Genomic DNA, 26747 nt, shown 5'->3' with positions numbered 1-26747 from the left:
TTCAGCCAGCCCCCTCTTCTCGGCAAATACTCGCATGGCAGATTCCTTGTTGGCATTACTGTGCACGCGCGCGGTAGTGCTGCAGAAGTCGCTGGGCACCTTTTTCATTGCGGCGTGCCATTCTCGTCATGACGATTGCATTCATGAGGCTGACGTAACGCGCAGCTTCTGCCACTGTTGGGCCTGAATCGACCGTGCTGTCGCTTTCCGTGTCGTCCTCATCACTGTTGCTAGCTGACACTTCGGCAACAACATAGGCAACGATGGCGAAAAGTCGAACCTCGCGGCCGACATCCATTCGCGGTCACAGCAGCGCTGCCACGCAACTTCTTCGCATTCCAAATGCCACACACCGTAGTCAACAGCAGATGCCTGTCGCGTGCCAGTGGCGACTTCTTCGTGTCACATTCGATAGCACAAACGATGTCTAATTTTTGTTCTATGCTGAGCATCCGGCATCTTTTTTTTATCCGAGCTTCGGCATGACGCGAGTCCTCGCTTGCACAACCCCACAATGCTCTCTGGCTCGGTGCCAAAATAATGTTGATGTTCATGTGGCTTCACGTGCAAAGGCGCAGGACGCTTGGAGGCTGTTGTTCCGACCTCCGAGGCTCGTTGTTCAGCTGGGCCGCCCGATCGAGACGACGCACCTCCGTGTCTGCGCGACGAAAAGTGTAAACACTTCGTGTTAACCGATACGTACGCAATAAGCTGGTACGGTTTATGCGGATACAAAACACATTATGTTCAGTGGCCGCTGAGTCGGGGATTTGATTTTACTACTTTTAAAGTGAAACTACTGTTTAAGTGGGTATGATTTGACGAGGTTTTACTGTATCCATATTGCTTTCATAAAAGGTTCCCTAATTACTATAGGTTGGGAATTCTAACAGGATGTGCTTTACTGTTTTAGTAAAATCATTTACCAATATGCTGAGATACATTATATTCTCTCGTAAAGGCCACATGATATGTGTGATCTATACATCAATAAAAAGTAAACAGTTTACTTTTAAAAACAAGTGAATATGTGGCCCTACGTGACACACTTCCATTATAGCTCCAGTTGCATGTTTGTTTGTTATTGGAACCACACTTTTCAACGCTGAGATGATCCTCAGAGGCAAGCTCTCAATTCATTTGCTGTGTTTGAAGGGTGGGCCTTTGCTAACGAGAGAAAGAAGACAAATAGCCTGCTCAAAAATATGGACGTCATGCCACAACATAACTGTTGGCATCGTATGTGAACTAAATGTTGCAGGCAATCAGATTCACGTAGCTGAGATGTGCAAACAGCAAACTGCAGAGATACATGCACGAAGTGTAAGAAGTCAATGAAGTTAGTGATAATTTTAAATGCAACTTGACCATAGTGAGTGCAGCTAAGAGATCTCTCATATCTGGTCATTTCTACAAATGTTGCAAAAGTAGGCTGCCTCAGAATTACTGCGTAAATTTAGCATGTTTTTCAACAACAATCTCTCTTGCATTACAGTACGAAGATCTGAAAGAAAATGAGCTTCAGGTGGCTGAACTCATAGGGATTACAGAAGCCCTCATCACCAGACTGGCCAGCGGTGGCTCACTCAAGGTTTGAAATTAAAGCATGTGTAATTGTGCATGTGACACCCGGAATTTCAGTGCCTTGTCTCTCTACAATAATAGCAACACATAGGCCCATTGCAGTGTAAATGTGCACCCAGTAGACTAATTTTATGTGAGGGGTTGGGCAGTTGGTCCTGAAGCTTTTTTCATTTCTTTGTTCTTTGGCAAATTTTATCAAAATTATCGAAATGCTCAGTTCAGCTTTTTCTGCCGATTTCAAATAAGTGATCGTATCTATAGGCGGAAAGTTTTCATTTATCTGGGGCCTTTGCAACCCCCCCCCCCCCCCCATATATATATATATATATATATATATATATATATTTCTCGCACTTCAAGAAACTTCATGTGACCGTGAAGAATCTTTCACTGAAGTGACGGCCTTATGAGGAAGCTTTAGCTCGGGTGCTCCTATCTAAATACATGTAAAAGGGGAATTCGTTTTTCTCGGCAACCACTGCACCAAATTTGACGAGGTTTGTTGCATTTAAAAGACAAACTTAAAATCTAGTGACTGTTGGTTTCGAATTTTTGAGTTAGGTCGTGAATTTTTTACTAAAAATTGCCAAAAATCGAAAATTTTCAAAAAACGAAACTATCAAGTTTACAACTCTGTAACTCAACCACTAAACATGATAATACAATTCTGTGAATTGCATCTAATAGCACATCTAAAGCGGACAAAATTGATGTGTTACGCATGAATATAAAAAATACTTAATCATAGGGAAATACAACTTTTGCAAAACCGTTGTAAGCGACGTAACAAATTCACGTAGGATGTAAAATGACATATTGAATTTGTCCGCTTTGAATGATCTAATGGATGCCGTTTACAGAACCGCGATATCAATTCTTGATGCAGAGCTATGAATTTGTAAACTTCGTGCTTCCATTTTTTTCAAACGGTCAAATATTTGAAAATCGATTTAAGAAAATTCAAGCCCTAAATCGAAATTCCGCTTCCAACAGTCACTAGAATTTGACTTTCTCTTTCAAATGCAACAAATTTCATCAAAATCGGTCCAGGGGTTATCTCATAAAAACGTTTTTGCGTTTTACATGCATTTGAATAGGCCGCGTCGGAGTTGGGCCCGAGCTAAAGCTTCCTCTTATGTGAGAATTTACAAGACCTCATAGTAGATGACAGTTCAATTTCACAGCCTGAGTCCTCTTGCACCACCAAGAATCTAGTGGTGCAAATCAGTGGTGTAATCTTACTTCGCGTAATTGTCGTATACTTAGCTATCACTAATACTGCTTCGCCTTTACGGTGAAACTGTAGCCTCTGCATCTCGCTTTACTTTCTTTCTTCTTTTTTTGCTGTGAGTCCAAGTATAAGCACTGCTGCGCATGACTGCTGTTGATTGTGATTTCGAGTGTATCCGGCTTGGCCTCATTTCTGTTACTGAGTGAATTATATAGTGTGCCCCAACTATTGTGCACCAAGACTTTAAAAAATAGCAGTTACGTTATTCAAAGCAAACCTACAGCATATTGTTCCTAGTACAATGGAGCAGCCGCCAGTAATTCTTTCGTTAGTGAGATTTAATGAGGTAATTGCAATTAATTGTCTAACTCGAGAAGTGCTGTCCTAATTATCAATGCCAATGAGGCATTTGTAGGCACCCACAAATGACATTTAAATGGGGTGTTTTCAGCAACGTAATAATTGCATACAGTTTTTTCTGAGTGTTAAAGAAACCTCACGAAATATGATGAATGCCACATGACTGCGCTACATCCCTCACCATAAAGCAGCGCCCTCAAATAAGCTCACTGAAAGCAACTGCATTGTCTGTGGCGAACCCGACGGGACAGCGCATTGCTTTGCTAATGGTACGGAAGGAGCACCAACAGCAGATTTCGTAGCTTCGCAGCTATTCCTTCTTCTCATTTCTATGTCACACTTATTATATGTCTTGTTATTATTATAAGCCTCTAGATGGCGCGCCCGAAGTGCCGCTCTGATCATGCATGAAACGCGAAAAGCAATAGAATAGGCATAGAGTGTTTCAAAATCTCGGCTCTGCTCACACCGCATCGAAAGAGTGCGTGTGCAGCTATATTTTGTGCCAGAAACTTGCTTCGAAGCAAAGCCAAATTAAAGTGATGGTTTTATTTTTTATGAGAGTGTGTACGTGCTGCAAGAACAGGTTCGTGGCAAAAAATGAAAGCAAAATAGACCGGGAGGTGACCCACGTGTAGAGAAAAAGCAAAACGGATGCTTTCAAGAAAGTAAATATGCCACTTCTAAACGAGCCGAATTGGCATTCGGGGTGCCTGCAAAAAATAAAAGAAGAAAACATCAGATTTCAGTGTGCTCTTATCTATGAAGTCGTAAGCGCCATTGAACACCAGCGGCTGCCTAGAGGATATGTTCGAATAGCTCTCCTTCTGAAGCTACGCAGTACTAAGCCTGCTTTATTATATCTTCAGTGGCTTTCTTGATGACCGATGCTGGAATTCTAGTGCAGACATTTATTGTCCTTGCCTTGAGCTAATCTGACATCCGTTTCGATCATCTAAGCACTATCTTTCATATAAACCCAAAGAAAGAAATCGAGTGGAGAGTGGTCAGGTGACCTAGCCAGCCAATTTGTAGGACCATGCCTTCCGATCTATTGTGCATGAAAAGTCGCATCCAGCAACTTTCGTATTCGGCTGCTGCTGTGTGCTGGTGCTCCATCTTGCTGATGCCACAGAAGTGGAAGACGTGACAATAGGACTTTGTTTAGAAACTCACCCACCACTCCTTCAGGGATTTCGTGTACGTAACGCTGTCCAGTCAGTGTGTGTGATCGAAGTATATGGGACCGATTACTGCACCGGAGTAAATTCCAAACCACACACTGAACCACCACTGGTACTGGTGCCGAGTGCGCTTTACCCAATGCGTATTGGAGTCACTCCAATAGTGTACATTATGCAAATTTACTTGGCCGTTTCTTCAAAAATTGGCTTCATCTGTGCACATGATGTTCCTCAAAAAGTCCGACGACTCATCGGCTTTTGTGAGGACCCGATTCGAGAAATCAAGAACATTCTGCAGGTCCCTACCTTCCAGGCATTGGTGCAGGTTAAGCTGGTACGGGTGAAAGGCCGAGTGGTTTAGAATCCTTCAAACTGATGACTTGGAAAGACTCGGAAATTGATAGCTGGGCGGCCACGTCGCACACACTAGCATGAGGGTTTGAGGCCATAAATGCTAGAACATCTGTGCGTAGGCTAGGACTCGAAGATGGAGTCCTCCGCCGCTGTTACTGGAAGCTGCCGGTTTGTCTCAGGTTTTCATCATTTCGGATGGTAGTCAATGCATTTGGTCTACCGCCACACTTCCATGACTCATATATATATTTACGGCCTTCCTCTTGTTGCCATTTGCAGCTCGTAAGGCAAGGATCAGGTTTTCAATCCTTTTGCTCATTAGAGAACGACATGGCGACTGGGATGAAACAAAACGCACCTTTAAACATTTGCACTGACGTCAGTTCACTTTTGTGATGATAGGTTTTGTGGCAAAAAATTTAAAGAAAGACATTCGTGCACTTTATCTATGCTAAGACAATAGCTATCACAGCTTGTTTCCATCTAACACCAAACGCGATGGGTTACTTCAGTCGAGGTGCGGCAGATAAGGCATTAGCTTGATCACTGTTTTTCTTTGTTTCCTTTATTTTGTTTAGGCAAACTTAGGGGGAGCCTGTTCGAGGGCGCTGCTTTATGATGCAGGTGGGAGCGCAGTCACATGGTATTCTCCATATTTTGCGGGGTTTATTTATCAGTCGGAAAAATTTAGTATGCAATTAGTACGTTGCTGAAAATACCGCAGTTAGATGTTTCCTTGCTGTGCTTAGAAATGCCTCATTGACAATTTGATAATTAGGATAGAGCATCTCGAGTTAGATAATGAATTACAATTACCTAATTAAATCTCAGTAACGAAAAAGTTGCTGGCAGCTACTCCGCTGTACTGGAAACAATATGCACTAGGTTTTGTTCGAGTAATGCATTTGCTGTTTTCTTTTTAATCTTGGTGCTTGATAGTTAATTGGGACACCCTGTATATTTATGACTTCTGCATGCAAGTGACGATGTTTCCATCCCTAATAAATGTTGTCAATTATTAGAAATTTTTGTTTCATGAGTTGTTAGCATTGCTTACTGGAAAGAGACACACATCATTCACGTGCATTTCATACACCGTTAATAAAAGACTGTGCTGAAGGGGTCACTGAAGTCTACAGGTCTTTTTTTCAGGCTCAGAAAAGCCCGCAACGCAGTTAGAAGTGAGGGGAACATACAGCAACATATTCGTTCTCTAGGTATATACGTTTAGAAATAATTGTTAATTGGCTACCTCCTTCTCTTTAAAAAATGTAATAAACTTCGTCCTGTGTATATATTTAAACATAATGTGTATGTGTATGATGTTTACAGTGTAAATTTAGCCACAATAAAATTCTAAGTGAAAAGGTCGAGGCAAGCCAAAAGAAATTTCAAATGATGCGGGTTGCAAAACTCTGGTATTCACACTTTAGGGGGGCGGGAGGTGGGGGCGGTAGACTTCGGCATCGCCGGGCATCGCCCCCTCCGGAGCCGGGAGCTGAGCCCCCTCCGGACTTTTCTGGAGGGGGCTCGGTTTCCGGAGCCGCCCCGTAGTCGCCACCTGTGATCGTATCTCTCCTGCAGGCATGTGCACACACGCACTAAAAAAAAAAAGAAAGTTATGAATGAAGCAGCGCAGCTTCATTAAAATTGGTTTGTGTAGGTTCCTTAGGCACTCAGGGTAATTATAAGTAATATCCATATTCAACTTTGTGTACACAGTTGTGTGCATGTACATTCTAGAAACACATTACAGTGGATTCAAAACTAGGTATTTTTGTTGAATTCACCCATATCTCGTGCTTCTGCACTGGCAATCTGCATGCACGTTAGCAGCGCCATCTGAGTAAAGAAGCAATAATTATGCACCGAAACGAAACAGCTAGGTCATGTCTGTAGCGGCATCAGCTGGTTAGTGCAAATAAGTTTTTTTGCTGAATTTTCAAATGCCCTGCGAGTCTTCAGACGGTACATATAACTGACAACAGAGTATATAGCTTTGCTATTAAGAGTACTCTGGCAGCTGTAGAATAAGTACAGGTTCACAAGTGTGTACAAAACGTGAAAACGGATGTGAAGTGGCCCCTCACCAATTTTCGTGAAAGAATGGCCCATGTGTGTTGCTTCACCTTCTCTCTTTTTTTTTTCCTCCGGATATCTTGTGTGTACCCTGTGTAATCTTATAGAGGAAAAGGTCTGACGATGTGACGGCACATTCAGCGGACAAGACATTATTTAAGGAAATTGCTTCTGGCAACACATCAGATTTTGGTGAAAGCGACGAAGATGAGGTTGGCTTGAAAAAACTTGATTGCGCAGTGCGCTCATTGCTGGATTCCGACTATCAGAGTTCTTTGAGGTGCACATGGCTATATACGACACGACAACGACCGATTTTGCGGACATCCTATTTTTCGGGCATTCCCGATAATTTGGACGTCTTCGCGGCACCGCCACGAACCCAATAGAGTCTATGTATAAGGACGTCTGAAATTTCAGATGCAAAAACCCACCGCCGTCCATTTGCCTGGACTTTTTGCCATGACTGTAGGTTCGAAATGGCGTTATTGAAGCCACCATCGCTGCCATTTTTATTATCTCGCTGCTTCGAACAAGTGGTCTCGCATGCAGATCTGCTAACAGACGTAGCTACCACTGTGGCAACGCTAGGCCTACCTGCTTCAACGTTCGCTACCAAGCTTTTTGCAGTTTGGTGCCGCATTTTTTATTGAAGGACTTCGCCGCTGTCAGCAGCAGCGCTGACTTCGCCTTTGTGATCCTCACCAATGGCTTCGAAGCTCGGAAAGCACGACGCGTTGCATAATACCAGTTCCTGAAAGTCAGCTTCGCATCCATACAGCAGTGTTACATGGTGAAACATACGCGAAGTAATGCGGTGAAGCATACGAAGAGTGGCAAGGGACAAGTGTTATGGGCACGGTATGCATTCCTTAATTATACACGTGTGCACCCGCTGTCTCCTGTCATAGTACGAGCACCGATATGCCTAATACATGTACTGGCACGCCTTCAGAGCCGTTTTGGACAGGTCTGTGGTAATTTTAGCCCTTGGGGGCAGTAAAAGGCATGCATTATTTTTTTCAGACTGCCTGGTTTTTCGGACGTTGACTGTACTACTGCTACAAATGTGCTTGTTAATGAGTCTGTTCTCTAGAGAATTATGCAATAAAACAGCAAACGCCACCCAAGTATCCTCACTGCAACGAATTTATGCCGTCAAGCGCAACATTCCTTTAATAAGGTGAATAGCTTTCTCGAAGCATTAGATAACGATCTGGACCCTGTTAACCCTAGAAATAATAATGGCAAATGTCATAGCCTCCTAAATATTTTACTGTAATATTACTTGTTCCTACAAACCTGTTTCACTTCTCTTCACCGAGGTGGTGTATGTGTCATGACGTCCCGATACATTGGCTCTCTCCATTCCTGTGACTGCTGCAGCTGCTATACACAAGTGTAGCTAGGAGAAATGCATGCAATGTACCCTCGTTTATTATTGTATGAGTAACATCATCATACCTAACCTTGTCACTGCACAGCGTCAGCAAATTTTGCTATGTGTCATGACGTCGCGATAATGTCAATGATGCCAAGCCCATAATTTCAAGACCAACTATAATGCAAAATTAAATTTCTTACTTTTTTACCCTTCGTGCTTGCTAAGGGTCATGCTTCTATGTGCCAAAAGTGTGTGGTAGAGATTCTACAACCTTAAAATTATGTGTCACTACTTCTTTAAAGAACCCCAGATGGTTGAAATTAATCGGATTTCCCCTCACTACAGTGTTTTTCATTGCTTGTGCATTGCTTTGGTACGTTAAACCCTATAATTTATTTGACTTTTCAATTTAAGTCAAGCAGAATTGCTTTCTGCACCATAAACAGAGTTAATCACTGCCATCATACTCCCCTTGTGATGCAGACTGGTGAGCAGCTGCTGCTGCAGAGCTTCTACAAGACCATGCAATTGAACGACCTGTGGAACCAGAAGAGCATCTGGGAGGTCGCTGCCAAGTACAAGGAACACAGGGGCCAGGTGCAGACGCTGCTGGCATCTGCTTCCACTTTTGCTTCAGCACTGACCCACTTCTGCAAGGTGAGCAACCAGCCTAAAAGCATTAGTGGTGCCTGCCTGTTGCGACCACTGCCAAAGAGTAGTCTGGGCTCTACTCAAGCATACCATTTTTAAGCTGCAACTGTGAAATTCTGAGTGCTTGTCTCTTATGGCCAGGCTTTGTGGCCACAAAGGCCAGCAGGCAGAACAACAATATACACATGTTGTCCAAAGCAATATTTGTTGCAAACCAGTGGTATCGCTGTATGCAGAATGATAAGGGCTAATAATAGTGTCCTGAAATGATTGCTTGGTTCATACTGCAATCAAAGGCAGGTAGGAATAACAAAGGTGAGCACAGAAGTTTGAAGCATTCTCTATTAAAATCCATGGCTACTGCTTCATTAAGCAATTGCTAGATCTAATTATCGTAAAATGAAAGAGAAAAAATGCATCCCTAGAAGTCTCCTCATGCATTATAGTTGTCCAGATGCCGTACTGGTTGCAACATGGAGCTGGCTCCATTTGTGTAGGACACCCTATTACTCTTTAGTCATGGTGAAATTTAGTTAAGACCGCTGGCATAATGACCCACTGAAAACTGTGCAGAAAGTCCCGGCACACATATATGGATCTATAGATGCATTAATGCACAAAGCTATGTTCTTTGTTTCGATTCTGCCTACTTTCAACACGACAGTCGAGCCTGCTTATAATGAACCTGAGCGTTACGCAGTGTCTGTTTGTTATACCCTGAAGTTCATAATAAGTGGACAACAGCTCCAAAAACAAAAAAAAAGAGGGTGGCTAATCAAAACAAAATTTATTTCTTTGCAAAGAAGTTTGTGATGCTCATCTGTTTCTGCAGTGAAGATCTGATGAGAGCGGTCTCCAGTTTATTTAAAGCAGAAGTGTGCTCTTCGTCGAGGCCCTCAGCGTAGACAAGTTGCCTGAGGCTTTCTATGTAGCCCGTTGCTACAGGCACACCTATGGGTGCTGGCTCCGAAGTTTCGTCATCCGATTCCCCTTCGTCGCTCTCCACCTGCACTTCGCAAGTGACGCCCTCATCCGTGCACGGTTCCGCAATATCAGCCTGTTCATCAGCAGAAATAAAGTCATCCCAACCAGTGTCGTAGCCCTCCATGTCGGAGTCGACGATGCACTGCCACAAATCGCCGCTGGATCGAACATCTTTGGAAGCATCAGGCTCGACATCAGGCACTACATCAATGAAGCTGGCTTTGCGGAAACAGCTCTGCATGCAAGCGGCCGTCACCTCCGCCCAGGCTGCTTTCACCATCTCAACGGCTGAATACAGGGAAACTCGAAGCGGCAAGTTGGCGGCCGGGCGGTCAACAGCGATAAGCAAATGCTCTACAATGTGGTACCTGCACGATGCCTTAAATGCGCATATTATGCTCAAATCAAGCGGCTGCACTTTCGAAGTGGTATTGGGTGACAGGAAAAGTAGAGTAACTGTTGTCAGAGAAATTTGCACGTTGTGTGCTGCACAGTTGTTGAGCACGAGCAGCACGCGCCTTCCTTGCCTCTGTATGTCGCGGTCAAACTCGCCTAGCCACTCTGCGAATAAATTGCGCGTCATCTACGCCTTAGTATTGTGCCTGTAGTGCACAGGTACACAGCTCCGAAAGCAACGCAACTTCTTTGATTTTCCAATTATAAAGGGCACGCGCTGGTCACACCGAAGTGCTGTAATGTGCACTTTACTGTGCTTGCCGCCAGCAGATGAGTCGCCTTTCATGCCAGGTGTCTTGTCCGGCAGCATCTGATAAAATAATGCAGGTTCGTATGTGTTATACCTGTCCTGCTCCATGTAGCTTGCAGTAATGGCTTGATTTCTTACAAGCCAAGTGGCAATGTCTTGGTCACTTATCAAAGCTGCCTCGCTCACAATCGATTTAAAAACAGGCCTATGCCACACTTTGAATCAATGTAGCCAGCCATTGCCTGGGCAGAAGTGGGGAAAATCTAGCAGCAATGCAAAGTTTTTGGCTTTGCCCAGCATCACTGGTCCAGTTATTGGAATGTTGTGGCCCTGTGCATCGGCGAACCACTTAAAAGTAGCGCGTCCTCTACGTCCGCATAGGTTGCCTTCCGCAGGTGCTTTGTGTTTGTCGAGTCGGCGGCAGAGGTGGCAATCTTTTCCTTATTCTTTAAAATCGTTGAGATGGTTGATTTAGACACATTGTATTTCTTCACCAACTTGCAGTTTTTAGCACCTTGAGACACTTACTTCAAGATTGCTTGCTTCATTGCCATGTTCAGCGCTTTTAATTTTGTGACAGCTGCAGGCACGGCATTCCCGTCTGCCATCCTGAATTACAGCTAGGTCCCGACTAGAATGAAGCGCGGAAGCATGGAGACTAGTGTGGAGAGGCCTGCTTCGTGGTAACTGCCAGAAAACAAAACTTCTGAACTTCAGCCAGCGCTGTAGTGCATGCGCCGACACAGTGAGGGAGTTGCAACAAAGAGTGAGGAGAGGGGAGCGGAGTTGCGAGGATGGGCAGGATGGCGATCTTGGAAGCCACACGCCGATACTGGTGGGCAGCGTGTGACAGTGGGAAGAGGGGCACGAAACGGATAGTTCGCCTCCGAGGAGGCTTGGGAAAACAGACCGTGCACACAAAAGAGTCAGAGATCATAGTCATCGCAGTGGCGTGTTTACACTGTTCGTTCGTTGTAACCGATCAGCAGGGCTCAGAGACCTTCGTTATACATGCGGTTTTATGCCAATGAAATAATGTATATTTTGACGGTTGCACGGCTGTCTTTCGTTTTAAGCGAAAGTTTGTAAGTGAGGCAGTTATATGTGGGCTTGACTGTATGTGGGTTTGGGCATAGAATGATAATGGATCCATGACAATTCGATAACCACAAAAACGTGTTGATTCTTGCAACGACGTGGTACCACTTCACATCACTTGCAGGTGCTATTGTTTCCAACTCCTGCATACTGCTAAGCTAGGTGCAAGGACGTGGCAGGAGGCGCACCAGGTTGATCCCCCTCCTGTCACTCACCATTTTTCAGAATATGATTAACCCTTTGTACATAGGCTAGTGTTCCTTTCCCATGAAGTGCACAAACCGGAGCAACTTGTGCCTTTTCCATTATGGTGAACAGAACAGTACCAATCACAGTGGGGCCAAAAAGCTTGTGGTAAGCATCATGGTTAGCTCGGAGTCATGTGACTGTATGCTTTGAGCTCAGCATACACGCATCATTAATGAAAACTGTTTCCAGGTCTCGACACTGTTGAGAGTAGTCATGACTATGCCACATCTCTGTAGACATGAAACCCGACTTAACACACTTCATCAAAAAAAAAAAAAAAACAATGATGAAACTCTAAGCATCTAGAACAACATGAACTTCTGTGCTACTTTCGTATTCTTAAAATGTACAGTAGAACTTCATTGATAAGATTTCGTCTTGTACAATCTTTTGGCACCAACGTTCGCTATCGAGAACACAAAAAATGACTTAATACAGTTACGCTTCCATTTTAGCGTTTAATACGTTCCCGGAAAACGCAATCTTTCAGTACCAACATTGATAACTCACCCAACTACGATCGTATGATGCGTTTTCCCCACCACTACATCCCATGTGAACAAGAAAAGGTGCAAGAAATGCACAATCAAGAGCAGTAGGTGCCCGCCACAGCAGTTTCCCCACAGTACTCGCCATTATGTGAAAATACCAGCACGCACTGTTTCTTCTTCCGGTACCAGATCTTGCAGCTTCATTCACAGCTATAGCTGCCGACCCTATTGTGATAAGCATCTTGACCTATTGTACATACATAAACTATGGCACTATGCCACAGTGCGTGTGGCATAGTGCTATTGGAAGTGTACTGGGGCGAGATCGCGCACGCATCTCACTCTTCAAATGTTCATTTGCGCTCTCATGATTCAAGGGTGCCATGCTTTTATCAGAGGTTGTCAGCGCAGTGAGGCAGGAGCGCCATTTGAACATCGCCTACTCAGTGACGTAGAAGGCAAAGTGAATGTTCAGAAAGCGAGATGCTTGTATGGTCTCAAACAAGTGGCACTCAAAGTTCAACGATAGCAGCAAGCACAGTCGGCGATCGCCAAAATCTGATCAGCGGGTCAAGCGCGTCGGCTTTTATACATGACTCATCGAAGGTTCGAACTTAATCGATGTTGCTCGCATGCCTTACAGAAAGTACTACACAATTCGCGTCACACATACAACAGACAACGGATAGAACTGTCGATAACATTTGAGAAATTTCTTATACACACAGGCACATCCTGCACCGAGCGATAACATTAGCTGGTGGAAAGTGGTCACCGGAGGAAGATAAAGAAGCATGCGTGTCAATATGTGGCTGATTCCCTACTTCTCCTGCTCCTGTATGGCATGTGTACCAACAAAATATGTGCTTCTGCTTTCCATGTCATGGTCTACAATTCAGGTGGTTGCATATTGTGCAGCTAATGATTTGATTGGAGTGCATATGGAGCTGTGATTCAGTGTGGTGGGTGCATTTGTTCTCCATTGGTGTAAGATGCCACTCATCAGAAAATTTAATATGCTGAAAAAATTTCTTCAAGCAAACAGCAGACAGCCACTGTCAAGCGTGAGTATAAAGCCAAGATGTTTTCTAATGAATGTCAGTTGACATGTAATGCCACCACCACAGCAAGGACCTAGCTTGCTGTGCCATCACAAAACATGGTTGATGTGCCAATTGTAATGTGCATGCCTAGATGAGCCGCACACTGCCGTTGAGGTGAATGTCTTTACGAAGTAAACACGACATGCGCATGAAGTATTTTTAATTTTTAAAGCACTTTGCCTAAACCCCTTGTTTGGCATGGCTGCTGCTGCTGCTGGGTCATTCAGTCAGTATCTCAGCAGATATACTTGTGATATATATATAAATATATATAATCATGGCAATATAAAGTCAACAAACAATGAAGTCAAAGAAGGCATTAGGTAAGTTAGGTGGGATTGAAAATGAATATAATAAAGGAATGGGAAAGGAAAGTAGATGAAAAGGTAACTTGCTGCAGGCTGGAGCCGAACCCAACGGCGACGGCTATCAAACCGTGTTGGGTAATTATGTTCACTAGGTAAAGCCCTGGTAGTGTTAACCACCACCACTCACTATGTATACCTGTGTGTATATATATATATATATATATATATATACTATGCTCACACATGCGTGTATGTCTGTGTGTGTCTGTATGTATGAAGGTTATATTAGCCCTGCAACCTGATCGACAAAGTAGTGCCACTGAGTGCACCTCCGTGTTGTGTAATATAAATATCCCTATATAAAACCTGTAGACATAATGTTGACTTGTAGGTATGTTTAAAGTACACAGACCGTGGAATAGTACATTGTATTTAAACAGCTTTTGATTTATATAATTTTATTTGATTTAGCGAGTGGGTATGTACCACTGTGACACAAGAGGTGTGGAATCCCTAAATGTAATTATAAGCATCTTACCTCTCTGTGCGTACACTTGTCACCACCATTATTCCCTTGACAAGAATCACCTTTGTCCTCCCAACATTGCTGCGTACACATCTCGCATTATGCATCTACCTGATTTGATGTTTGAATTTCGCATTAACTTGTGAATGGTGTGGTGCATAAATTTAAACATTGCATGAGATTTTAATTGCGACCTTTATGGTGCATTGAACATTTCACAGGCTGGAAGTAAACACAAATGTCAGCATTGTCATTAATTGTACAGGTTTTAAGATACACCACTTGACTAGAACCTCACTTCACATAAATTTCAGTGGGTGCATTGGATCACCACAACCTTTTTTTTTTCCTCCATAGGAGCTGCCTGAGCTTTGGGCTTACAGGTTACTGCTGCCAGAGTTCACAGAGCACCTATCAAACTGCGTCACCATGGAACTCATCCCTTTGATGGAGCTACCAAGCGTCAGGAAGGTGGGTTCCTTGAAAGCAAGTAGAGATGGCATAAAGTAAAGCCACTTGCTCTGCTCAAATGTACACAGATATGTCCACTGTAAGAAGGAACACGCGAATACGTGCCATTTACTGGCCATTGACACCTAGCAGACTATAATTTGGACTATAATTTGCTTTCTTCAAGAAGCCCCTGGATATAAAGTCAAACCTTGCAATATTGAATATAGATTTAATGAAGTAAATCTCAAATTTTCTTGACAATATCAGCATGCAATGAATATATACCTAATTTACACAATTGTAAGTCAACTCGAATGTAACTCGACCCCCCCATATCGCGTGACAGGAAAAAAAAAAGAAAAGAAAAGACCATACCCGAGGGTGCATTCGATAACAAAAATTTATTAGTAGCTGATATGGTCACTGAACTACTCGTATTCACTAGTGCTGCCATCGTCATCCCTGCTATGGTCCCACAGCGCATGGTCGTCCAGCAAAATTCCACATTTGGCAAACGACCGCACCACTACATCTTGTGAAACAGCAGCCCACACCGAATGCACCCAACCACAAGCAGCCGTCAGGGAGGCTGTTTTGACAGGTCCGGTTGGCGTAAGTTCGCGGTCTTCTGCCGCCAGCCACTCGATTGTTGTACTCATGGCGGAGCAGGTCCTTAAAAGGTGAAGATCCGGGCTTGTTTGATGACCATGTCGCACTTCACTGGCAGGGACCAATCACGCATTTCAGTGACGTATGCCGCAAGCTTGGCCTACAGCTCCGGAAAGGGTCCAGACTTCGGCACATGCGAAATTCCCCACTTGCCGTCACAAGTGAAAATTTCGCTTCGCTGCAGTCGCCACTCTCGCACCACCCGTTCAGAAACATCGAACTTGCGGCCTGCTGCTCAGTGATCTGTTTCTTCAGCGTAAATTATGGCAGCCCTCTTAAACGCTGCTGTGAACAAGTGTCGAATGATTAGTGGGCCTGGAGCACTCATGATGACTGAAGAAGCATGGAAGTAGCACATAGCCCCCAGTCAAGTCGAATGCGTCAAACCAATGCCTTTGGTCAAACTATAGAGAAAAACCCGTGAGCGGTGTCTGCTCTTCCATGAAGCACCGATACATTCCCCGCAAGTGTTGCCGTTCTGAGGGTGCCACCGTGAATGGAACAGCGGCGCTTCCATCAACTATCGACACCCCCCCCCATGAGTGTTGTGTGCACTGTAAAACTCTCAACAATGTTGAAAAACCCTTCCAAAAAGTGAACAAACATGCGGGATAGCGAAAATCTACGGGTAGGACCATAGAGCAAGCATAAAATTGCAATTACGTTGTAGCTCCCGTTGGTCTCACTTTTTTTGGTGGTGCCATGTTTTGATTTCGATTGTAAGTTGACCTCCTCACTTCAGATTTTGAAATTTTAAAAAGTGGGCCGACTTACAAAATCGTGTAAATACGGTAACTAATATTGGTTATGACGCAGGTACTATTGTCTTTCGAGGTTCATTGGTGTAAGAGAAAGCTATATAGCAAGCTGCAGTCTATACAGTCGAGTCCCGGCAAAACGAAGTCCACTTCAATGAAATTTTCGCTGCTCCGAAGATTTTTAATTCCCCGTCAATGTCCCACGAGACGTAACGCATTGAAATTCCCTCCAAAACAAACTACTTCATGGACACATTTTCACTTCAACAAAGTTTTTATGGAGCAGACATGAGCAAAATTATTTAAACTGTAGCTCATCGAAACCCCTAAAACTGTTGTTTCATGCTTTGGCAAACCATCGACCTTGATAGCGTAAGAAAAAAACGCACAAACTGGAGCTGCACGGGCCATGACGCAACGTAAGCAAAACAGGAAGCGACCATGCTGCATTGGTGATGGCAATGAAACGTGCTCTTATGGAGGAGCATAGGAGCTCTGAGGAAACTATTTGGGTCATATTGGTTAGTAAAATGGTGCGCATACAGATAACATACATGCAATAATGTTATTTTTGTAGTACGTATTTCTAATTATTCATTTTCTAAAATGTTTCGTGAAAATAGCTCTGGTGTACAACATCAATTACTATATGAAGTACGGTTGCAAGGTCAAATCCCGGTAGTGTGCGACGAAGCGTTTGGGCGACGCACAATTGTCTCTCAGAGCTGTTGAATTGTCAACTGAAAAGAAATGCAAGTTTTTGTTGCTAGAAGAAAAGGCTCGAGTTATGGCCCAGGCTGACCTGGAAAGAAAATATCGGTCACCGCTGAAGAATTTGGAATTCCGGCGAGCTCTCTTTCGACAATATTGAAGAGCAAGGATGCTACAGCCAAAGCGCTAGCTTCAGGGACATCAGCGAAGCACAAGAAAGTGACTCAGCTGGTGCAGAAGGCCTTGGACAAGGCAGTTTACACCTGGTCTGTTGAGATGCGGGCCAAGAAAATCATCCTTAGCGGTGTTATTGTGCGGCAAAAGGCGCTGGATTATGCCTGCATGTTAGGAATATATGACTTTAAGGCAAGCGTAGGTTGGCTGAACCGATTCAAGTCATGCCACAGCATCATCGGCAAAATTTTGTGCGGTGAAGCCACTTCGGTGGATAGTGGCAGCGCCACTGTGCGGATGTAGGCCAGCCTTGCAGGCATCCCGAAAGACTATGCTCCATCAGATATTTATAATGCCCAGAGACCGGGCTCTTCTACAAAAGGCTGCCCACCAGGACACTGGATTTTAAGGGGCTGCGCTGCCACGGCGGCAAGCACAGTAAGAAGAGAATAACCGTGCTTCTGTACGCTGATATGGATGGTTTTGACAAGTGGCCACTTTTGGTCCTCGGAAAAAGTGGCAAACCAAGCTGCTTCTAATGAAATCTGAGTCTTCCCATGAAGTACGTAGCTAACACTCGTGCTTGGATGACCTGGGCTATTTTCGGAGAGTGGGTCGAAGCCTTCGACCCACTCTTCAAAAGCCAGAAGGTTTGTCTACTTTTAGACAATTGTTCCGCCCACATCATAGAGGAGGCTGAGCTGGAAAACGTTCAGTTAAAGTTTTTCCCTCCGAACTGCACCTCTATCATTCAACCCCTCAACCAAGGGGGTCATCCAGAGTGTCAAGCGGGCCTACTATGAGTGCCTTATTCAAAGGCTGCTTCTGAACGTGCAGTTGGGCCGCGAAACAAAAGTGGACCTCTTTATGGCGCTCCAAATGATTGCCGCTTCGTGGTGCGCAAGAAGAAGCGGCATAATCTGCAACTGCTTCCGTCATGCTTGGTTCAATGCACAGGCTGCCGAGACTTCGACTCTGAGAACTAAGGTAGCAATGGGGACGGGTCGCCGTCTGATGAAGTCGCAGCCACATGGGCAGTCCTGCTGGAAGATGGAGATGTGCCCGCCCAACAAGTACATCCAAGCTGACTCGTGTGTGATGGTGCGCAAAGAATTGGCAGACCAAGAAATCCTTAAGAGCACCCGGGAAGACTGTGTTTCATCGGACAAAGATGAAGCAGCCATGCAACGTAAGTCCGGACCACCGACTACATCGTGTCATGGACGCATTCGATGCAATCAGGCGTTGCATGGTGTCCCAGGATGACGACGAGGCAATGGCTCTGCTGGTGGCATGCGAGAGTTGCGTTGTGCCATCGCTTGGCAAGAAGCGCAAACAAGCTAAGCTGTCCGATTTTTTGAATTAAAGCTTGCTTTTTGTGCCAGCGAGTCACGTGTGCCCTTTGTATTTGATTATATTACGACAATGAATTTTCGTGACAATGACATTTCTTGCGTGCCTCGTCAATTTTGTTGTAGCGGGATTCAACTGTAACCAGGTGGAGGATTCTCAGCTCATAATAACAATTTTGTTATGCTCTCTCGACGTCAGCTTTCGAGGCAGTCCTGCAGGTTGTTCCAGTGGTGTTCTTCAGGAATCATTTAAAAGAATGAAATAGTGCACATGGAGAAACTATGATTACAGTGAAACTTCGTTGATTGTTCTCGCTATGCATGTTTTCTCAGCACCAACGTTCGCAATTGAGGACACGAAAAATGACCCAATAGAGTTGTGCGCATTTTTTACTGGTACATACAATCCCTAAAATACGTTTTTTTTTTTGACAGCCGAATCGACAATACGTTGCCAAACTGCCATTGTGTGATACAGATGCAGCCTTTAGAGCATATGTAAGCAAGAAAATGTGGGAGTAGCACGTGATCGAAAACAGTATATAGCTGCCCGCCACAGCAGCTTCACCACAATACTCACCCGCCTGTCTCACATCGGCGGGCACTCAGTTTCTCATTTCGGTAGCAGCAAATCTTTTCTGGGGTCGTCGCACACTGCATTCACAGCTGTCACAGCCAATCCTATTGCAATAAGCATCTTCGCCTATCTGTTTCACAGCGTGTGGTACCATCGGTAGCGTAGCGCACGCTTTTTACCCTTTGAGGGTCAATGACATAAGTATACGGTGCCGTGAACAAGTCCAAAAATGGTCGATGCCGTATATTTACGGCGCCATCTGTACATTTAAAGAGCGCGCCAATTTCCTAAGTTTTTCTTTTCTGTCATGTGCTGCCACTATGTGGGAATGCAGGGAATTTTTTTCACACGCCTCCCTCTCTTTGTTTTCGTTGCATGGTTTGTTTTAGGGCTAGTTTGCTCCCGTGCGTCTATGTACAACTGCTCGAGCATTAGCGCGCAGGCGGGCGGGCGGTGGTTTAGTTTTTGTTCCGCAGGCGATTTCGGCTTCTTGCGCTTGCAAAACTGATGGCTATCTCGTTACTAATTGCTCAAAGGGCGACCGTTTGTTCCTCGCTCGTTTAGTGCTCAGGGGTGCGCATAGGAAGGAGGCTGCCGTGCATGCGTTTCTGTTGCTTTTTTTTTTTTTTGACACTCGAGAAAACTAATTGCTTCTGGTTGGCGATAAGATGAAGGTTAGTGGAAGTTTGTCACACGTTTTGCTTTTTTGAAGGCACACAACCACACAGTTTTCTTGAGTGTGCACACCTACACAGTTTGATTACGCTATGGATGTACATACTGTTAGTGTAAGAGCAGGAACATTTGAGTCTTGCGAAATATTCTCGTGTGCGCATTTTCAAAGCCTTGAACTATGTGTATAACAATGTATCAAATTTTTAATTCTTACAAGTTTATTTCCTTTTTTTATTGTTCTTATTCGTGAATGAAGAGTACAAATAATCCAACGCAAAATATTTTTTTCTCACTTTACGGTCACCCTAGAAAAATTAAGGTAAATTTTTTTCGAAATAAGTCCCTAAGAATGATTGGAATCTGCAATAAAAAAATCGACCCTGGGCGGTCGCATATGGCAAAAAAAATGACCCTCAAAGGTTAAAGGTGATAACCAAAATGCACCGCAGTTCCTTGCGATCATATACGTTTTCCAGCCATTAAATCTTATCTGAACGAAAAAAGGCGTGAGGCTCGGGTAATTGAGATTGGTATATAGCAGCCTACCTCACATGAAAAAAAATGGCGCGCACAGTTTCTTATTCCAGTGCCAGGAAATCTCCAGCCAGGTCATCGCATCCCGCATTCACAGCTATCGCCACCAAACCTATTGCGATAAGCATCTTCACCTATCTGTTTTACAGCGCACAGTGCCATTTGTAGCATTCTGCATGCTACAAATGGACAATAGTCCAAAAGCGCCACCATTCCCTGCTGCATGTGGCTCGATGTGGGCATCACATTTCGTTTTGGCGGCATCTGGTGCCGCCCGCCAGCTTGATTTCGCTTCGACTTCCTGTTGCCCTCTACACCACGCATTAGGAAAACAACTAAACGCGTCTCGGGCCACTGAAGCACCACCAGCTCAATGCGCGTCGGAGCCTTCTGCCGCAACAATCCGCGCACCGCTTTGCATTACGTAGATGTCAAGAATAGTTGAGCCTGTCAAATTTTTTTTAGCTACTTCGGATCGTACGTTTTCCCGGTTTGCACATATTTTCTCATGGATTTTTCCACAACGTATAAACGAGGTTCTACTGTATATGCACGTTGAAATCCCAAGCCCAACGAGTCTGAACAGCTCGAATGTTGCAGAAAATCTATGCTCTCCTCCTTTTAGGGCCGTGCCAGGCAGCTTCACAAGGCAGGGTTTCGTTCTATAATGGATGTAGCCTGTGCCGATCCGAAGGAGCTGGCCGAGAAAGTGGGCCCTATTTCACGTAGGCAAGCCCGTCAGATTGTCGATGCAGCCAAGGTACGTAAAATGCACTTTGTCAAACGAGTTCTGTTTTGTGGTGACTTAACACACTTTACACAGAAGCATCAAGTGAGAAAAGATGAGCCTCATTGCAAGAATATTAGCTTTGAGGACAGAGTGTTTGGTACCATGCTGAAGCCATTTGCAGCTACAGAAGACACCATAAATTGTATTTCAAGGGTTCATATGGCACTACAGTAGCCGACCGATAAATCGGACACCGATAATCGTCACATGCCGGCACCACCAATCCTGCACCGCCAATGACCCCATAGACTTAAAGGGCCCCTGAAACGGTTCGGACAAATTTTGTAGACGCGTAGGGTACAGCTTAAGTAGGACATTCGCACCACAATTTAAGTGAAGCATTACGTATTAATGGAGCTACAAGCGATTAGATGTTACCCTCCTCCCTAGCCATGCTTTTCCTCCTCAACTCGTTCGCCGAGCGAGCGGGACTAAGCTCCGCCTTCACTGGTTCGGCGTCACGATGCGACGTCACATCGTCCACTTCCGATTGTTTTGGAGCCCGCCCCCGCCCGCGTGAGACCTCTCCGCTAGCCGCTTGGCCGTCGACCCCAAGCGGAGCTATCGAAGCAGCGTGCGTTGCGAGCAATCTGTCGTAGCGCCGAACGTGTCTGGTATTCCGGTAACCACAGGCAAGCTGATCATTTCGGCAAATGACTGGAGGCATAAACTCAAGCTGATGAAGGAACTTTAGCGTAGACGTACGTGAGCGGCCTGAACGGTCCAGACACTTGTTGGCGCAGCGCTTAACCAGCCAAACAAAGCGCTAATATTGCTCTAACCAAGTGTAAAACATTTTAAACATTTATAAAAACAACGTGTTGATGATTACACTCCTGCGAAAAATACACACCAGCAGCAAAGAAGAATACACTTCGTTGCTGCTACTGTGTATGGTTGAGCTCTGTGCCACCAGGTGGCTGCACCGTGCAGACCATTCACATTTGCCCTTCTGCTCATCTCATGGCTCATCCCGTTACGGCACAGTCAAGCGGCCAGACCCTGTCCCCTTGCGCTTGCGTTTGCCCTAATACCGGACTCGCGAAACGTTATTGCGTTAGTAATCGGATAGCAGCAGTCCGATGGGCAGCAGCCAGTTCGCTCGTACGCTGCCTTGCAGAGGGACACGATGTCACAGCTTGACATATTGCCAGTCGCTACTTTTGCAGTCCACAAGGCAACAAAATCGAATCATAGTGCCCGCGAAAAGACAGACCGACTCTGACCGCGGAGCTCTCGTCAAAATGGGGTACGTTGTATACAAGCAGACGACCATTGCTGTTTGCCGGAAGTGCTTGTGTGTACTGAAGAATTGTTCTTGTGCATTCTCTTTATGTTACTTTCTTTTTATAAAAACAAATTAACTAACATTCCAATTATTACGAAGATCATTTGTTTACTATAAAGTTGGAAAAATTATCGATCACGCGCCCTGATCAGCCAATCTGATAGCTCGCCCCACTGACGTCATATGGGTAGGGGCGGCTTAAAATTCCACCGAGCAGTGCGCTGCGATCGGCAGCGATGTGCATTTTTAAAACCTTATAATAAATTACACGCTTTACGCGGAGCACTTAGATGTGTCAATTAATGATCAGAAGGACCTACTCTAACGACTCAGTACGTTTGTAGAAAATCGTCAAAAGCGTTTCAGGGTCCCTTTAATGTGCAAAGACGACTGATATTTCAGACAACCACCAGCTCTACATTTGATTATCCGGACTACCTTCGTGGCTGTAGTGTACGCCAACTCTGCCGCCATTATCTCCTATGCCAAGCTCGACGAGACATGATGTATGGCTTCAGAGATTACACGCTAGACGGTAATCTCTGAGGCCTTGTCTTGGTTGCCGCTCTACGCCTTTGAGATTTAACTGCAACTGTCGATCTTGGAGGCTTTGCCTGAATTGTGAGGTCGCATAAACATTGTGATCATCACATCCTCTTCCGGCATCCCTGCGCATGGCCGCTATCACCATTCTGTTCATTGAGTTTGGCTTGCGGACAGCGTTCTGCCATGCTGTGCTTGTTTATTTAGTTTACATTCCAGACAGCACTCTGCCGGCTCTGAGAAGCCTTTCTCGTGAAAATATAGATAGGCTGTGTCAAGTGGCACCAACGGTGCCCTTGCAGTCCAAATGAGCCCGACTCCGCAACTGAAGAGGCTGAACTGCCGCCCACCACAGCGAGCTCAAATGCAGACATCATTGATGACCTGCTAGGTTACGGTGTGCTGATTCCTGCTCCCATTAGATTTGAAGACTTAGCAGACGTCGACAGCATGGTTTCGTCGTGTGCCGAACTGAATGATGAAATAATTGAGCAAGCTCTCCCACTGTCAAACAGTGACTCTGACTTGGGTGATAAAGTGCCATGTGCTCCAGAGCCTTCCACATGCAGATCTGACTCGAGCCTTTGGAGTCCTTGCATCAGCGTGCAGCAAAACTCAAAACTGGCAGAAATAAGCCTGTTTCACATGCAAGCGAAAATGCTCATGCATCCTGCCGCTGCGCCGCAGAAATCTGTTTCGAGCGGCGGCGGCGGCGGCGGCACTAGCGGTGGGAGCGGCAAGGTTCGGGCAAGTTGGAATTTCGTCGCAACGGCAGAGCGGCAGCACCGCTTCCGAACGGCCCGTCTCGACACGTGACCAGTGGAGGACTAGTGCGGGAAAGCCTGCGCATAGGAGGATGTTTATTTACTTGCTACACGTGGTACGGGCAACATGCCAAGAGAGCCTTTCAACGAATTGATAATTGCTAAGTGCAGGATATGTATTTATAAAATAAAGATTTGAGCGGCAGGGACAAAGCCATGCTTATATTGGTAGTCGCAAACTACCGAAACTGGCTGAAAGTCCCGTCTTTTTTGCCAGCAACAGTGATATTCGCAGTGGCGTAAAATGCGCGGCGGCAGTGCATGTGAAACGAAACCTCGCGAAAAGCTTCGCAGCGCCGCGCCGCTGTTCACTCCATTCGCTCAATCGCTTGCATGTGAAACAGGCTATAAGGTGGACTTGGTTGAACGCAAGTGGAAGCGCGCGCAGCAATGCATCGACCACTTGTTTCGTGCACAGGAGCCTTAAAACATAAATAAAGTGATCTTTTCTGGATACATTCGTTTTTTCGGACATTCAATAGTTTGGACTTATTTATGTTCCCCGTGGAGTCCGAATTATCGGTTGTCGACTGTACCATAGACACACATTATTTGGTGTAATAAATTTTTACCTTGGATACCACACTTTTCAAGGTGGATTAATAACTCAGCATGTGGCTTGGCTTATAGGTGAATGCTAGCAAGAACTAAAATTTGAAAGCTGGTATTGACCTTTTCGTGGAGCAGTTTGCTCCGGAGGAATGAGACGGCGCTTTCAGCAGCATGCTGCACAATACAAAGCCATTACAACTTCTGCCCTGCATCTGGGTACTCAGCTGTTAGAAAAACAACTGGGTGTTCGCCAATGCACTGTGCCCCATTCATGCTGTAAAATGTGGAGCGGTAGAGGGAAGACGTGTGCTGCAGTTTGCTGCAAACATAGTGACTGGCATATTAAGAAATGAAATTAATCTGTATGATCAAGTTCACAAACCGCTGCTACATAAGGTCTGCCTGTGTTGCCGGCCCTTCACAATGAACAGCTTTCTTCAGGGATTAAAAATTTACTCATCCACCAGCGTTGTATCACTAACCTCCAAAGAAATTGATTTCAAACCCGGAATGTTGGCAAGGGTGAGTACAGCTCGTTACAGAAATGACAAGTAGAGCTGCTTCCTGGCATAGCAAGTTTCTCACACCTTATGTACCCCAACTCGTAAGCTAACTTATCAAGAATAAATGAATGGATGCGCACTTTAATCAATGTGCCGAACCATGTGACGGCGACTACACAGACGGCATACAAATGTTTAAAGCTGAATGTTTTGCAACAGACCACAGGGCCAGTGACAAGCGATAATAGATCTTTGCTACGAGCTCTTACAAAGTACAGAACACCTATATTCCAAAGTCTTTTGCGCAGCAAAAGAAACCGCAAGATAGTAATCGCACCGAGGAACTTTACTGAATCATAAGCATAAGCCGCTGCTTCAAAGTGTTTGAAAACAAAGGATGAAGAGCAAAACACACAGATTCCGATTTACAAGCAGAATGTTTCGACAGCTTGGAATGCATTACTAGGGCCGCTTTCAGTACAAGCATTGTACAGTCAAACCTCGATATATCGAACACGGATATATCGAATTATTGCGTATATCGAACAATTTCTATATCACATGGAAAATCGCATGCATTTTTAATTCTTTATTTCGAACGGGGCCGGATGTAAAATGGATATATCGAACTCCGCCGCCCCAGACCAAGTGTGCTCTGTTGACAGGAGGTGAGCTTTCCCGCAACACTCTCGAAGATAGCGGCGGCGCGATCGGCGTACCAGACTGCTGCGTACGACAGCTGCCCACATCGGTTGTGCCGAGGGCGCCATTTGAACGTAGCGGCGTACACACGCGGCGGCTTGGAGCCAGCACGGCTGCCTCGATCACGCGCGCACCTATGCGCGCACGGCGGGGCAAGCCGCCTCGATCACGCGCGCACGGCGAGGCTTGCCCCCGCCGTGCGCGCGTGATTGAGGCGGCCGGGGAGCCAGTTGGAGTGCTTTGTCGGTGCTGAGCCACACATCATGTGCATTGCGGACTTTGTTGGCGGTGACGACAGCACCGGAACAGTGGCAGAGTTAACAGACGTGGATATCGCGGCAGAAGTGACTGCTGAGCGGCCAAACGAAGACGCTGCCGAGGCTGATCCAGCAAGCGCTGATGTTGCCCCGCTCCCGACTGCAACTGAGGCTGTAGCTGCTTTGGCCGTTGTACGCCGCTACTGCGGCGCAATAGAAGGCACTGGACTGTCCCTTGTGGACCGTTTGGACTATGTTGAGGACGCCGTGGTCAAGCACGCGGTTGCCAATATGAAGCAGGCTACGCTACTTCAGTACTTTCAGCGAACAAAATAAATACTTTGTTTGAAGCTTCATGTGAGTATCTGTTGCGCCACGATTGGTTCATTGATTGATTTGCGCTAGTTTTCGACGCATTTTCTACGTGATTTTATATATCGAATTCCGGCTATATCGAACTATTTTGCGATCACCGCGCTGTTCGATATATCGAGGTTCGACTGTATATGCTTCTTGAGCTGTTTGGATAAGGCATAACGAGCTCAGAAAGCCGTTGCCAAAGCTTTGAGTCATTCATCCAGTCACCATCCACAATATTTGCCGAGGCGCACCGGGGAGTCGCGCACATCAATTGTTAACATGGAGGTGCCCGTGGGATTGCTGTGAAATAGGTCTGTAGGAACTAGTCTGTTCAAAGAATGAAAAAGTGTCATGGCTTTGAGGACCATGTGCACTCTAGAGTGTATGTACACAAGTTAGACATAGGAAATGAAGGTACACCATGCTTACTAGCTAAGCAAGCATCTGCAACAATGATCAGCTAGTAAACCTTGCTTTGTTAGAAGTGTACTTCCAACAAAGCAAGTCTTCAGTTTGGCAATGGCCAAGTGGCTGCAAGCTCTTGTTTCAAATATGGCCACTGCAGTTTGTGATAGCTACCACACCAGCAGTTTATATAGCGTACTGTGCTCATTTTGTTTCTTGCTGTAAATAAATTACTGGTGCAGCTGCTGCTATTGAAGAAGGCAGAGGATCTCCAGGAGCAAGCTGAACAAGTTCTTCAAGGAATGGTGTGATGAAACAAAAAAAGTGG

General features: G+C 45.2%; 1 protein-coding gene across 2 annotated transcripts in view; it reads left to right on the top strand.

The window, feature by feature from the left end:
* mus301 (mutagen-sensitive 301) overlaps positions 1–26747 on the top strand; it is a 67191-nt gene that overhangs the window by 21522 nt on the left and 18922 nt on the right. Inside the window, exons 15-19 of one of the 2 annotated variants that reach the window (XM_050183672.2) lie at positions 1496–1591; positions 8660–8833; positions 14650–14763; positions 20821–20955; positions 26662–26746. In XM_050183672.2, coding sequence (XP_050039629.1) covers positions 1496–1591; positions 8660–8833; positions 14650–14763; positions 20821–20955; positions 26662–26730 — 588 coding nt within the window. In that variant the 3' untranslated portion in view covers positions 26731–26746. Of the gene's footprint in view, positions 1–1495; positions 1592–8659; positions 8834–14649; positions 14764–20820; positions 20956–26661; position 26747 lie in introns of those variants that run through there. The other variant, XM_055073603.1, reaches the window with a different exon arrangement.

This window comes from Dermacentor andersoni, chromosome 4, assembly GCF_023375885.2.
Source record: "Dermacentor andersoni chromosome 4, qqDerAnde1_hic_scaffold, whole genome shotgun sequence".
NCBI classification, from domain to species: Eukaryota; Metazoa; Arthropoda; class Arachnida; order Ixodida; family Ixodidae; genus Dermacentor; species Dermacentor andersoni.
Note: the sequence above shows the minus strand (reverse complement) of the source record. Positions and strands in the feature narration are given on the sequence as shown.